Raw genomic sequence first — 15,276 nt, forward strand, 5'->3', positions numbered from 1 at the left:
CGGTTTTCAGAGCTCTGTGAGCAGAGAGTTGCAGACTGTCAGCCACAGCTCTCCGCTCTCTTCTCCCTCCTCGCTCATTGGAGCGCTGAGCTGTGGAGGGGGCGGGGAGCGGCCGTCTCAGGCTCTCAGCGACTCGCTGAGAGGGTGAGTTGGGTGTCAGTCCAGGCACCAGGGGGATCCAGACTTCCATTGTCGAGATGACGCGGTGCCTGGACTGACATTGGCGATGTCAGCAGAGAGAGGACTTCAGCCCGCTGTCTGCTGAAAATGAGTCACAGGAGTACAAAACGAATTGCACTCCTGTGATCCATAGGAGAAGTCCAACCAAACGAGCTTTGGCTATACTTCTCCTTTAAATCTTCCTGATGTTCAGCTTTAATTTAGAATTTAGTTGTCAGTTTGTCTGTCTGTTTTGAGAGCAGCAGTAGTAAAGGCTCACAAAGTTAGGAGCCAGCTATAGATACGTAGTCCTCTCTGTAATGTGGCTTCTGGGCTTTGTCCTGCCCTGTGTAGGTGTGGGGAGCCCCGTGGAGCAGATACATTTGGACAGAGGTTAATTCTGGGCTTTAGTTGCAACTTTACAGCATCCGTGTGTCTGTCATCTTTTTGTCTGGCATCCCTTGAATTGCAACTCACTTAAGTTTTCTTTTGTTTCTCCCCATAAGGCCTCTAAAAGAATCAGAAGAGATGAGAGTCCCGCAAAAGACCTGTTTGAGGCCATCAGAGGAGGCAAGAGCGCCATTCAGGTGAGAATCTGTGCAGTCAGTGCCGCTGCCATTTAACTCTTTTCATTGCTCCTGAACTCCTTAGAGCAGTGATTTGCAATTAGCGGACCCCCAGCTGTTGCAAAACTATAAGTCCCATCATGCCTCTGCCTCTGGGTGTCATGCTTGTGGCTGTCAGTCTTGCTATGCCTCATGGGACTTGTAGTTATGCAACAGCTGGAGGTCCGCTAATTGCATATCCCTGCCTTAGAGGGAAGCTGTAGCCTGGCTATCGATGTCTAAGTATTTAAAGAGGAGTTCCACCCATAAAAATAATTTTTTTATTACTGTGCAGCAAATAATCTAACAAATGACATTTGGAGAATTTTTTTCTTTTTTTTACTTACCTTTCAATCCCTGTTGCTATGTGGTCCCTTCAAATCTTCCCCTTCCTCACCGCGGCTCCTGACGACCCTCGGCTCCTCCACTCACTACTGCTCCTGGGAAGATGTGTGTCATTGGTGAGTCAGTGGGCAGCGCCCAGGGCTTCGTTGCCATCAAAACGGGGCGGGCACTTCTGACACCTACGCCTGTTGTGATGGCAACGTGAGAAGTTTACGGCACTGCGAGCCTGTCATACTGCGCGAGAACGGGTCACTCAGCTGCGCCGTATCCCGAAACATTATGCTTGTGGGCTTCACATGCCCACAAGCAATATGGAAAATACCAGGACAGCATAATCTAAGTATCTTTTTGATATAAAAGCGGACATTGAGCGGCAAAATTTTATAAACAAGTGAGTGGTATATATGTCTATGTCACGACCCTAAGATATGCATAAAAAAAAAAAAAAAAATTATAACATGTCGTTGGAACTCCGCTTTAAAGAGAAGTATGGACTTTTGAAAAAACAAACATTTATAGTTACCTAGGTGGATGCAGCATTGTATCTGCAATGAGAACTGAGCGAACAAATACGGCTGATCGATGCGTTCTCCCCCTTGGCTCTGAGAGAGCCGTGACTGTCTGCTTGCTATGGGGGGCAGCTGAGCCACTGCTCTGTGTGTCCATTCAGACACAGAGCCATAGCTCGGCCCCCTCTCTCTCCTCATTGGCTCATTGACTTTGATTGACAGCAGTGGGAGCCAATAGCACCCAGTGCTGTGTCTCACCCAATGAGGACAGCCGAGGCTCTTGTGTAACATCGCTGGATCGAGATGGGGCTCAGGTAAGTATGAGGGGAGGCTGCTGCACACAGAAGGTTTTTTTTTTCTCTTAAAGCATAGAATGCATAGATAAGATAAAAAAAAAATCTTCTGACTTTAAAACCACTTTAAAGTGATACTAAAGTCTCGTTTTTGTTTTTTCTTTAGGGTCCTTTCACACATGCGGACCGTTCAGGTCCGCCTGTCAGTTCTTCAGGCGGCCGCCTGTCAGTTTTTCAGGCGGACACGAACGAACGCTCCATGCATCTCTATGGAGCAACGGATTTCAGCGGTGTCAATTCCGCTGTCATCCGATCCGCTCCGCTCCGCTAAATCCAGATGGATGGAAACCCTATTTTTCCATCTGTCTGGTGGATCGGATGAAAACGGACAGGCGGAACGGTTTTCATCTGATCTCCCATAGAAGAGAGCGAGGCTCTGACAGGTCCGTCCCTCCACAGTGAGAAGAGACGGACTTGTCATCCGCTGGCTTAGCGGGGATCAACGGAGCGATTCCTGCTGAGCAAGCGGAGTCTGTGAAAACGGACATTACTGTGCGAAAGAGCCCTTAAAAAGAACAAACATGTTATACTTACCTCCTCTTGCTGAAAAGAGATGGGGCTCAGGTAAGTGTTAGAGGGGCTGCTACACACAGAGAAGGTTTTTTATCTTAATGCATTAAAGTGACACTAAAGGTTTGTTTTTTCTTTTTTAAATAACAATCATATCATGCTTACCTCCACTGTGCAGCTCGTTTTGCACAGAGTGACCCCGACCGTCCTCCTCTGGGGTCCCTCGGCGGCTCTTGCGGCTCCTCCCCACATCAGATAATCCCCTGGGAGAAGTGCTCTCCCGGGGGTTACCTTGTGGGTGCGCTCCCGAGTCCAGCATTTGGCGTCCATAGACCCCAAATGCAGGACTCGGCCCTGCCCCCCCCCCCCCCGGCGGCCGTGTCATTGGATTTGATTGACAGCAGCGGGAGCCAATGGCTGCACTGCTATCAATCTATCTACTCAACCGCTGAGAACCCCCCTAGCAGAGAGGCGGCCGTGGGACAAGTTCGAGGCTTCATGTAAGTAAAACAGGGGGGGGCGGTCACTGACAGGTGTTTTTTCACCTTAATGCATAGGATGCATTAAGGTGAAAAAACACGAACCTTTACAACCCCTTTAAGATAAAAAAATCCTTCTGCCTTTTACAGCCACTTTAACAGCTCAGCTCCCCCCTCCCAGAAGTGACTTGGCAGATCCAATGACTTTGCTTTGCCCTACAAGAGCTCCCACTCTGTCTTTTACATTAAAGAGCAGGCTGCAAGGTCACTGCTAAGTTGCTGACTTGCGACACTTCAAAAGCCAAACTAATAGGCTGTAGAGGTTAAAAATTTTGATTGAAGGAAAAAAAATTAAGAGAAAATGCTAGCAAAAAAAAAAATAGGTCAGACATTTCCTGGCAGAACTGAATAAATGATGTCCATTTCCCTCAGAACACGAGCAAAAAGACTGAGCCTTGCTGGTAGTGGAAAGTGTAGAGAAGTTCTCTTTGGGATGGCCGACATTCAGTGTCCAATCCAGAAGGGGAAAACTTCTGTGTCATTCAATGAAAAAAAAAAATAATAATATAAATATATTACGGTGAGCACAGTCCTATAGTTGTATGTATTTCTTCTTTCTGTTTGCATGCGTCTTTCATGCTGCATAGGTTTTCTGAAAAAAAACAAAAGGGGGGAAAGTTGCAGTTTGAAATTTGGGTAACCACAAGCCACAAAAATGTATAGATAGAAAGTGTAGCATTGAATAAAACTGTAGAGAATTTTCCTTGCTGTTTTGTGCAGTTTGGTTTCTCTCCAAGGTAAACTTCAACATTATGGGGTACAATTAACTCCTCCTCGCCCACCCTGGTATCCCTTTTAAACCGTTCTGAATTGAATGCCCGGGGGGGGGGGGGCGGCTAAGGATCGGCGATCATGATCACAATCCTTACCAGTTACTGATCTTTCGTCCAGACCGAGAGTGCACTTTGACAGCCCGGGAGCTCGCTTTCAGCACATAAACATTAGATACATATGTGCAGCATGTAGCTGTTTGAAGCCCATTCTTTTGCACATATGTGTTAGGTAGTCGTAAAGCAGTGAATGCAGCATTCACTAAACGTTCACTGCAGATGAATATTCCTAGTGCGTGTGTTTTAATTTACCTGCAGTGAATGCTTGATGAATGTCACATTCACTGCTTTAGAAATATGCCTCTATGTGTGTGTGTGTATGTTGATTTGGTTAGGTAGATTAAAAAAAAAAGATTATATATATGTATATATATATATTTTTTTAATCTACCTAACCAAATCAAGAAATTTTAATAAATAATTCCTCTCACTCACCCCTCCAAAAGTGATAAAAAAACTCTGAATAATAAGCCGCAGTACCCAAAGTATAATAACTTTCCAAGGGTAAAATTACAAAATCATGTGCGACACTAAAAAAAAAAAAAAACCCCAAAAAAATACATTGCCTCTGACCTTTTGAACCTGTCCATGACATTTGACCTTCCTTTCAGAAAAGAAAGTGAGTACAGGTGATCACTCTGATAGCCAATTACAGGCTATCCCAGCGACCATGTAATCGGGAGCCAGTCCTTCTGGCTCCCAAATGTTAATAGGAGACCTGGAGCTGTGGGTGACAGCTGGGAGCGTGGGATGGATCGTGTTTCCAGAGTGAACATATGCAGTACCATCAAAGAAGGCCCATGCTGTATATATGTCTGTGACTGTATGTCTGGTACCAGCTAAAGTGGAACTGTAGTCAGAAAATTCACCGCAAGGTCACTTTTAGAAGCAGTGGAATAGGTGCCCCTTCCTGCAGGTTCCCGGGCTAACGTTACCGGTCGGCAGGGTTTTTACATAGAGATAAGCAATGGCTAGATGGCCTTGGAGGACCAGAGCAACATCTACATCACTCTCAGTTCTCTGGCCATTTTAAACATAATTTTTTTTTTTTTCTTAAAGTAAAATATATTTTTTTGAGGTATATATATTATGCTTTGTTTTTTTTTTATTTTATTTTTATTCATTAAAGTGTATTTTTTCAAAACAAATTGCGTTTGGAAAATCGCTGCACAAAAATCGTGTGACATAAAAAAAAATTCTACGACCGCCATTTTATTCTCTAGGGTAATATGTTTGGGGGTTCTAATTATTTGTCTAGCAAAAAATACTGATTTTAACAAATGTCAGAAAAAGGCTCGTCTAACTGTGGGATTTTATATTATCTCTTGGTGCAGGTTCTTGTTGATGATTGGTTGGAAAGTTATAAGAAAGACCGAGCAGCTGCTCTCCTGGAATTGATCAATTTTCTAATACAGGCTTGTGGATGTAAAGGTGAGGTTGTGTTTATATTTTATTAGTTGTATAGCTGGCTGCTGGAAGAGATTCATGCCATGATGTACTGGGGTCGATTTACTAAAAGCGGAGAGTGTAAAATCTGGTGCGGCTATGCATGGGGGGAGCCAATCAGCTTCTAGCTTGTTCAATGAAGCTTTGAACAAAAACTCTGGAAGCTGATTGGTTTCTATACAGAGCTGCACCAGATTTTGCACCCTCCAGTTTTAGTAAATCAACCCCAGAGGCTCCCATTCAATAAATGCCTAATCATCACATTTCTGTACTAGTCATACTACTGTTAAAAGAGTCAGTCCACCCAATACTTATAATACAGATTTAGAACTATGAAGTGTTGCCAAACTTTTTATGGAAATGTTTATGTGAGTATCTGCCTCCATGGCACTTATACATAGCTCCCAACTGTCCCTGATTTCAAGGGACTGTCCCTGATTTGGAGCAAAGTCCCTCTGTCCCTCATTCCTCCTCATTTGTCCCTCATTTTGGTCTGATCTATGGAAATGTATATAAAATGCACTTTTTATCTATCAAAAAGTGTTTCCCAGAGCTAAACCTTTCAGCTGATTTTTAAATTGCTGCATTTGTAAATTCCAAAAGCCAAAATAAAGGAATAATAGTAGTAAAAAAAAGCACTTGTGGGTTGAACCAATCTTGTTTTTTGTGTACAATTCTCCTTTAAGGGGGCGTGGCAAGGGGTGTGTCCTATGCCTGCATACTTTTGCTGATAGGTGTCCCTCATTGCCATCTCAAAAAGTTGGGAGGTATGACTTCTAGTCTACTTTACCTGCCACAGCCTAACCAAATACTAAACCAGTTTACATAGGAGCCAGTTATGTTTGATGTAGGAAAGCAGAGAATGTGAAGGCTGCCCACAGAAAATCAGGGGGAATGTACCAATTCACTGTTGCAGGAGGGAGCAGTTATAGCTGCTTCTCTTTCTAAAAATAAAAACAGTTCTCTGTGTGAATTACTTTTTGTCTGTTTATTGGCAGGTGTGGTGACCCAGGAAATGTTGGATAAAATGGAGAATGCGGACATCATTCGAAAGATGACTGAAGACTTTGGCGAGGTCAGTGCTAGACTAGGAAGGAAAGACTTGTAATCCTACTATTGTATATTTTTGGTTTTTAAAGCTTGAGTAAACCGCAGTTGGTTAAAAAAAATCCCTGTAAGACAATGCCATAATGTGCTAGTATGCATCACATACTAGCACATTATGAGAAACTTACCTTAGAATGAAGCCCTCTAGCACTGCAATGTCACTGCTGAGAGGACTGATCTCTTCCCCCGGTCTTCCTTCTGGGTTCTTGGTGACATGGAAATTTATAGATAGGCAACTCCTATCCTCATATTGATTAGTGGTTCCAAATCAATAATAACTACTGCAGTAGGGAACAGACACAAAAGATACGCTCGGCATCTTTCCAAATAACTGTTCTGCTTTATTATGACGCAATTGACGTTTTTTATATACATGATTAAGTAGGTATCACATTAATATTACAATTGTACTTTTATGGTAAGAAGGGGCGTAACATAGGCAGACTAATTCTAATCAGGACTCAAAAGAATGCAAACATGTTCTGAAAACATTATTAGTGCCGTGTGCACAGTGAGGGCAGTGTGCAATACATATAAAATAGAATACAATTATATACAGAACTTACAAATTTCCTTTACAGTGGCCTCCGGCTACATGAGGGGCCGGGGGAGTGATGACGTCACGGGCTCTGAAGCTCCAGCACTGTAAGCCGGACCTTCAGAATGCGTGTGCCAGTGATGTCATCGGCTGCGTTCACTTTGAATATCTCTTAAACTGCAAGTTTAGGAGGTATTTCCTGTACCTACAAGTAAGCCTTATTACTTGCCTGTAGGTACAAGTGGTGTAACAGAATTTACTACCACTTTAAAGCCAAAAGGAAAATGTACAGTATTTTTTATTCCTATTGTATTATATTATGCTAGTGGGTTTTGTTTTTTTTTTGTTTTTTTTTTAACCTTACTAGTGTTCACTTTTGAAATATAATATTTATTGTAATTTTGATCCTACTGTAGGACTCTGCAGACTACCCCCTGTCACTCAGTACACAGCCTTGGAAGAAATTTTGTCTCAACTTTGGGGAGTTCCTGGATAAGCTGGTTATCAGCTGTCAGTATAATATCATGTATGATGATGTTCTCATGGACACCCTCATCTCCCTCCTTACTGGGCTTTCCGATTCACAGGTGCGAGCTTTCCGTCACACAAGCACCTTTGCAGGTGAGAACATTTTATCACAATCATGAGAGTTACGATTGAACTTGAGTAAAAAAAAAAAAAAGATGGCAAGTAAAAAATAGCCATGGGCACAACTGTTGTTTGCATCTAGTCCTTAGTTCAGGGGTCTCAAACTGGCGGCCCTCCAGCTGTTGTGAAACTACGAATCCCATGAGGCATTGCAAGGCTGACAGTTACAAGTATGAGGCATGCAGAGGCATGATGGGACTTGTAGTTTCACAACAGCTGGAGGGCCGCCAGTTTGAGACCCCTGCGTTAGTTCATTAAAGGGGTTGTAAAGCCTCACGGTTTTTCACCTTAAGGCATTCTATGCTTTCACCTTAATGCCGTGTACACTAGGGCGGACTTTTCAGCATCAAACGTCCGACGGTATTTCCGACTGAGTTATGACGGAGTTTCGGACTTGCCCACACACGAACGGACTAAAGTCCATTCGAAAGTCCGTTGGTATGAACGTGATGGTGTACAAAGGGACTAGAATGAGGAAGTTCATAGCCAGTAGCCAATAGCTGCCCTTGAATCCTTTTTCATCCGTTGGACTAGCATACAGACGAACTGATTTTTCGACCGGACTCGAGTCCGTCGGAAAGATTTGACACATGTTCCAAATTTAAAGTCCATCTGATTTTCGACAGAAAAAATCAGCTGAAGGTCCGATGAAGCCCACACAGGGTCGGATTGTCCGGTCGAAAAGTCCGCCCGTGTGTACACAGCATTAGGCATTCTAAAGCTGTAGTCTTTCCTTGGAAGCCCGGAAGGCTCTGGTAAATAGAGCTCTCCTCTTCATTGAGATACTCTACAGACCTCTGGGGTCCCTAAAATGGATAAGCCAAATAGCAGACCATTTCTCCTTTATTTGTGGGTTATACATTGTTGCACAGGAAGTGAGATCTCAGAAGTAGCTAGCAATACTAAGTGAGGTAGAGAAGTTACAATTATACCATTTAAAAAGCAACAGGCAAATGTCCCACACCCCCCGGAGGTCGACTGTTCCCCTGTGGCAAAAAAAAAAAGAGTAAAAAATGTTTGTGAGTACAAGAATCCTACATTTTTTTATTTTTTTTGTAACATTTGGTTACCTGCATTAATTTAAATCCAAAATTCTCTGCACGGGAGAAATCAGAATGAAAATAGGTTATCTGACATTTTTAGGGCACTAGGATTGGAGGGCTTGCTTTCAGAAAGAGGAAATTAAAGGGGACCCACAGCAGTGGAGAGATATCTTTTTGCGGTGGAGTATTGTTTGCAAAAAAGAGTTGCTAAGTGAATGACGGATCACTAACACTTTGGGGCATTAACATTTTCCTACTAAGAACTGGAGTCCCTTTTAATTGGCCACCAAACGGCAACATATCTGCCCTGGGTGAATACCCCTAGGTCTTAAAGTGGAGCTTCATCCAAAAGGGGAAGTTCCACTCTAACCACTCCTCTCCCTCCTATGCCACATTTGACATGTCATTTTTTTGGGGGGGGGAGCGGGTACCTAGTTTTAACAGGTACCCGCTCCCACTTCCGCTCGGACCGCCTAGGCCAGTGGTTCTCATCTCTTGTCCTCAACACCCACTAACAGGACAGATTTTAAGTATTACCTGGGGAGATGCAGACTAGAATACTGCAATCGCTGAGCAGCGAATGATATCACCTGTGATGTATTTCAGTTATCTTGCAAACCTGGCCTGTTAGTGTGTCCTGAGGACAGGAGTTGAGAACCACTGGCATAGGCGATCCGAGCGGAACTTCTCCTCTCCCCCTCCCTCCCTGCAATCTTCCCGGGACACATCACAGTGCGCAGCTGGCTGTCAAACCGCAAGCTGTCACGGCCGGGTGCCCTCAGTTGTAATGATGGGGAGAGGAGAGGGAGAGAATCGATTGTTCGGGCGACCGCATCGCTGGACTGTGGGACAGGTGAGTGTCTGTTTATTAAAAGTCGGCAGCTACACTTTTTGTAGCTGCTGACTTTTAATAAACACAAAAATGAATGGAACTCCGCTTTAAAAACAACATGAGGCTCTTGTATGTCCCAATATCTGGGTAAATTTACTTAGCTATTGCAACTTTTTTTTTTAGTTAGCAGGCTCTTTAACATCTTCAGCCCTGGAAGATTTTACCCCCTTCCTGACCAGAGCGCTTTTTGCGATTCGGCACTGCGTCGCTTTAACTGACAATTGCGCAGTTGTGCGACGTTACACCAAAACAAAATTGACGTCCTTTTTCCCCCACGAATAGAACTTTCTTTTGGTGGTATTTGATCACCTCCTGTGGTTTTTTATTTTTTGCGCTATAAACAAAAAAAAAGCGACAATTTTGAAAAAAAAAAAAGCAATATTTTTTACTTTTTGCTATAATAAATATCCCCCAAAAATATATAAAAAACTATTTTTTCCCTTTGTTTAGGCCGATACGTATTCTTCTACATATTTTTAGTAAAAAGGGAAAAGATTTATGGCATTTTTATTATTATTTTTTTTTTATTAGTAATGGCGGAGATCTGCGATTTTTATTGTGACTGCGACATTATGGCGGACACATCAGACACTTTAGACATTATTTTGAGACCATTGTCATTTATTCAGCGATCAGTGCTATAAAAATGCACTGATTACTGTGTAAATGACACTGGCAGGGAAGGGGTTAACCACTAGGGGGTGATGAAGGGGTTAAGTGTGTCCTAGGGAGTGATTCTAACTGGGGGGGGATGGGCTACCACCGACATGACAGCGATCACTGCTCCCGTTGACAGAGAGCAGTAGATCTCTGTCATGTCAGTAGGCAGAACAGGGAAATGCCTTCTCCCCATTCTTCCACTCCGTGACATGATCTTGGGCACCCCGCAGACATACAACGAGTCCGCGGGACCCGCGGGCATGGTCACGATGTACACAGCGGGCGCACGTCCACTAGCCCCGCCAATTAAAGGGGGCGTACAGGTACACCCATTTGCCTACCGCTGCCATTGTACCGACGTATATCTGTGTGCAGCGGTCGGCAAGTGGTTAAAGTTGGAAGACCTGCTAGCCATAGTGCCTCCTCTAATAAGGGTCTAAGCCAATGTTTCTCAACTCCCAGTCTTTAAGGCTCTCCAACAGGTCGTGTTTTCAGGATTTTCCATCAGATGAAACGGCTGTGGTAATTACTAAGGCAGTAAAACTGATCAAATCACCTGTGCAAAAATATAGGAAAGCCTGAAAACATGACCTGTTGGGGCGCCTTGAGGACTTGAGTTGAGAAACGCTGGTTTACCTCCTCTTAGCCAATCAGGAAGTGGGTCTTGAGACCCGTCACCCGATTGGCTGAAAGGACAGGTGATCCTATTGGACGCCTAGGAGAAGGGGAGGAGCCACACGACAGAAGCCGCCTTGATGCAGAAGAGGACACAGGAGCCGATGCCTGCCACCTAGATGGGGTAATTGCTGGCAGACAGTGGGCAGGGGAGGTGCCGCCGGCTGCCTGGGGGTGGTTGTTTGTCAATCCCCACCCCCCAAAAAAAAAAAACAGCCGCCACTGCATTTAAGTATATCTGAATAGAATAGGTGTATATTGTATGTATTTCCTAAACTAATGTAAGAGTTATTAGTTCAGAAGAGGCTCACTGGGTCATTATTGAAACCAACCAAAGTTCTAAATCTCCACTTTCCATGTACTTGTATACAAACCTAATAATTCTTACTGTGGCAAGGGGGATTCAATGAGAAATGTGTATTTTTTGAATCTGTAGCCATGAAAATAATGACCGGTATGGTGAAAGTAGCGAAGGAATTGACTCATCACATTGACACAAGCAAGCGTCAGCTGGATGTGGAGAGGGCAAAAAGCCCAGAAAATCGGGCACCAGAGAGGCTGGAGAATCTGCGTGAGAAGATACAAGAGGTAATGAAGCAAAATCTTGTTTAAATGGTTTACAATGTGCTCAACCACTTGACGCCCAATCACGTACCTTACATGTCGCACATCATTGTGTCATTGTCATTTTTTTCTGGTGGTGTTGCCCTACACCAGGGGTTCTCAACCCTGCCCTGTAGTACCCCCAACAGGTCATGTTTTGGGAATTTTCTCTTAGATAAAATAGATGTCCAAAATAACAAGCCATTGACTCTGATTTAAAACACCTGTGCAAGATAAAGGAAAACCTGCAAACATGGCCTGTTGGGGGTACTTGAGGGCAGGGTTGAGAACCACTGCCCTACACCATAAAAGCGGTTGCGGCTATTGACAGTAGTGTTGATAGAGGACTGGAATGTCCCCGGTCATCTCTGTGGTCTAGGCGAATGAAAGCGACAAGCATTTCATCACTTCAGTTAGGGAAAATGTAAACAGGGAATTTTTTTTTCTGGATAGCATGAGATCTTTTTTTTTTTTTTTTTTTTATCTCATGTTTTCAAGAGTAGAGGAGAGATCTGGGGTCTTATAGACCACAGATGTCCCCATAAAGAGAATCTGTCATGCTTTCTATTTTATGGGATGTTTACATTTCTTGTGATGGCAGTAAAAGTGATCCAAAAACTAAAATGAAAGGGACAGTGTAAAAATATATATATATTTTTTTTTATATAAAATAAATAAATATATATATATAATATAATATAATATAAATATATATATATATATATATATATATATATATATATATATATATATATATATATATATATATATATATATATATATATATATATATATATTATTATTTTTTTTTTTTTTTTTAAACCGCTCACATCCAGAGGCAAACACATACTTAGGTTGCACACGTATGCCCTGTACACACGGTCGGATTTTCCGATGGAAAAAGTGCGATCGGATTGTGTTGTCAGAAATTCCGATCGTGTGTGGGCTCCATCTGACTTTTTCCGTCGGAATTTCCAACACACAAAGTTTGAGAGCAGGATATAAAATTTTCCGACAACAAAATCCGATCGTTTAAATTGCGATCGTGTGTACACAAATCCGACGCACAGTGCCACGCATGCTCAGAATAAATTAAGAGACGATAGCTATCGGTTAGTGCCCCGTTTATAGTCCCGACGTACGTGTTTTACGTCACCACGTTCAGAACAATCGGATTTTCCGACAACTTTGTGCGACCGTGTGTACGCAAGACAAGTTTGGCCCAAAATCCGTCGGAAAAAATACCTGGATTTTGTTGTTGGAATGTCCGATCAATGTCAGACCGTGTGTAGGGGCATTATATGTAAATGTTGTTCACACCACACATGAGATATTGCCACGAATCTTATAGCGAGAGCGATAATTCTAGCCTTAGTCCTCCTTTGTAACTCTAAACTGGTAACCTGTAAACTTTTTTAAAGTGTCGTCTATGGAGATTTTTAAGTATCGTAGTTTGCCGCCGTTCCGCGAGCATTTGAAAACGTAACATGTTGGATATCTATTTATTTGGCATAACATCATCTTTTATATATTTAACAGAAATTGGGTTATATATTGTACAAAATAATGGACCCTTAACAAACTAACCAAATATAAGGACTATAACGTTACCCAGTTTTTGGGTTATATATTGCTTTTTTTGCATTAAAATTCATTAAAGTGTTTCTTTTGCCAAAAAAATGCGTTTGAAAAAATGCTGGGCAAATACAACCACAATTTTATTCTTTAGAGTCTCTGCTAAAAAAAAAAAAAAATAGAACCCAAAAAAATTTATATATAAATAATTTTCTAGCAAAAAAAAATACTTATTAGCCCAAAGTTCCCCTCTTTCCCTTGTCAATGATCGCTGTGTATAACAATTAATAATAATTTTCTCTAAATACCTTAAAAATCCACGGTCGTGACTGCTGCAGTCATTTCCTTCCCTTTCTATTAGCAGTGATAGGTGGAGAACAGTGGTGACCAACTTCTTCAAAAAACTGATGAACACAGGAAACAACATGTCCCATAATGCATTGCGTCTTCAGTAGCGATGCAAGTGGGGTTGAGGTGTATCAAGAGGCTGAAAAAGTGTATGCTTAAAGTGATTGTAAAGGTAAATTAAAAAAAAAAAAAAAAACACATATCATACTTACCTCCACTGTGCAGCTCGTTTTGCACAGAGTGGCCTCGAACCTGTTCTTCTGGAGTCCCTCGGCGGCTCTCACGGCTCCTCCCCACATCTGATCCAACAGAATCCCTCAGTGTGATTAATTTATCATCACACCCTTTATCCCCAGCCGAAGCTAATGTATTGTCACGTGGGCTCACTTTTTGTCCACAAGGGAACTTCGATTTATTCGAAGCTGTAACTGATTTGCAATTATTTGCACGTCGGCTACTTTTGAAGAGTCTTCATGTGGAGAATGTGGAGAATGTGGAGCGCATTATGTGGGTAAGACCAAGCAAGAATTCCATCAGCGGATATCAAAACACATCTACCATATGCAAATTAGTAATCCATATTTACCCCTTGGACGCCATGTAATGGAAATCCACAACTCTATAATGCCTAAGGTATCCTTCGCCGCACTCGATCGAGTCCATATACCCGTTCGAGGCGGCGATTGGAACAAAACTTTGTTGCAACGCGAACAGAGGTGGATCTTTATGCTTAATTCCACCTCGTTCCCAGGACTCAATGAGGCTATCTCATTTGCCCCCTTTTTAAAGGGTTTCGTTTCTGGAAAAACACAATAGTTAGTTTCCAATGAAACTATATATAGCTCACAAAAATTGGTGACAATAAGCCCTGCCCTTTATTGTTCTGTTTTATATTTTTTTTTTTTTTCATTTTATTTTATTTTATTTTATTTCATTTCATTTCATTTCATTTTACTTTACTTTATTCTTGTTGGTTCTTTTTTCTTATGCTTCCTATTCCCCGGTTATCTCTCTTAATAATTGGATATTCTATTATATTAGTATGTGTCATCAATTCATATACCCCATTTATCCATTATCACTTTTTCCCCTATCGGGATGTTATGTAGATGCCAACATATGCATTTGAAGTTTTCCTCCTGTACTGATGCTCCTTACGTATAGATATACATGCCAATGTTAGTATGAATGACATTGCTATGAATCAACAGATATATGTTTTGTACAATTTTTCAATCGTTTTTTGTATACTCTTTTCCACTTGGAACTGCCCCCCCCTCCCCTCCTGATTGAGGGAGTCCTGCAGTGCTGTCTCCGCCCCCATCTCAGGATTGGGGGTGATTTGCGATCTGGCAAAGGTGGGGGGGGGGAATGAGCCGGCCCCTATAGGTGGCTCCTCCCCCCCATGTTTCCCCATTGGATGCCCGGATGGCCACCGGGCGCTGCATTGGGGATTACTTCCTCCTTGCCGGCGGCATTCCGGAACACTCTCGGATGCCGCTCGCCACTGCGCATGCGCGGGGCCCCGCGCGTGCGGCGTGACGTCATCGGCATCGCGAGATTCCGACGAGAGTGACGCTGAGCCGGAGCTATGCTCTTCCGGAACGCCGGGGAAGCCACGCTCGACTGCCTATATGGCGGTCACGCCGCCCACCGCAGAACAATCAGGGATGGCGCACACACCTGGATTGATCATAAGTGAGTACACACCCCCAGTAGGCAGTATATAAGAGGTATACTCGCAGCGCACCCTCAGTCTCTCTTCCTCCCTGGTGAACAGCAGGCACTTTTCAATTTACACCAAGTAAGTATCACTTCTATTACTCTGTATTTGGTCCTTGTCTAGGCACTACTTTTTGTCCTATACAATGGAGGCTCATGCGAACATTAT

General features: G+C 42.9%; 1 protein-coding gene across 1 annotated transcript in view; it reads left to right on the forward strand.

The window, feature by feature from the left end:
- STAG3 (STAG3 cohesin complex component) overlaps positions 1 to 15,276 on the forward strand; it is a 127,447-nt gene that overhangs the window by 4,881 nt on the left and 107,290 nt on the right. Inside the window, exons 3-7 of the mRNA XM_073622889.1 lie at positions 666 to 746; positions 5,185 to 5,281; positions 6,295 to 6,371; positions 7,358 to 7,562; positions 11,296 to 11,447. Of these exons, the coding sequence (XP_073478990.1) occupies positions 666 to 746; positions 5,185 to 5,281; positions 6,295 to 6,371; positions 7,358 to 7,562; positions 11,296 to 11,447 (612 nt within the window). The remainder of the gene's footprint in view (positions 1 to 665; positions 747 to 5,184; positions 5,282 to 6,294; positions 6,372 to 7,357; positions 7,563 to 11,295; positions 11,448 to 15,276) is intronic.

Source organism: Aquarana catesbeiana, linkage group LG03, assembly GCF_042186555.1.
Source record: "Aquarana catesbeiana isolate 2022-GZ linkage group LG03, ASM4218655v1, whole genome shotgun sequence".
NCBI lineage: Eukaryota > Metazoa > Chordata > Amphibia > Anura > Ranidae > Aquarana > Aquarana catesbeiana.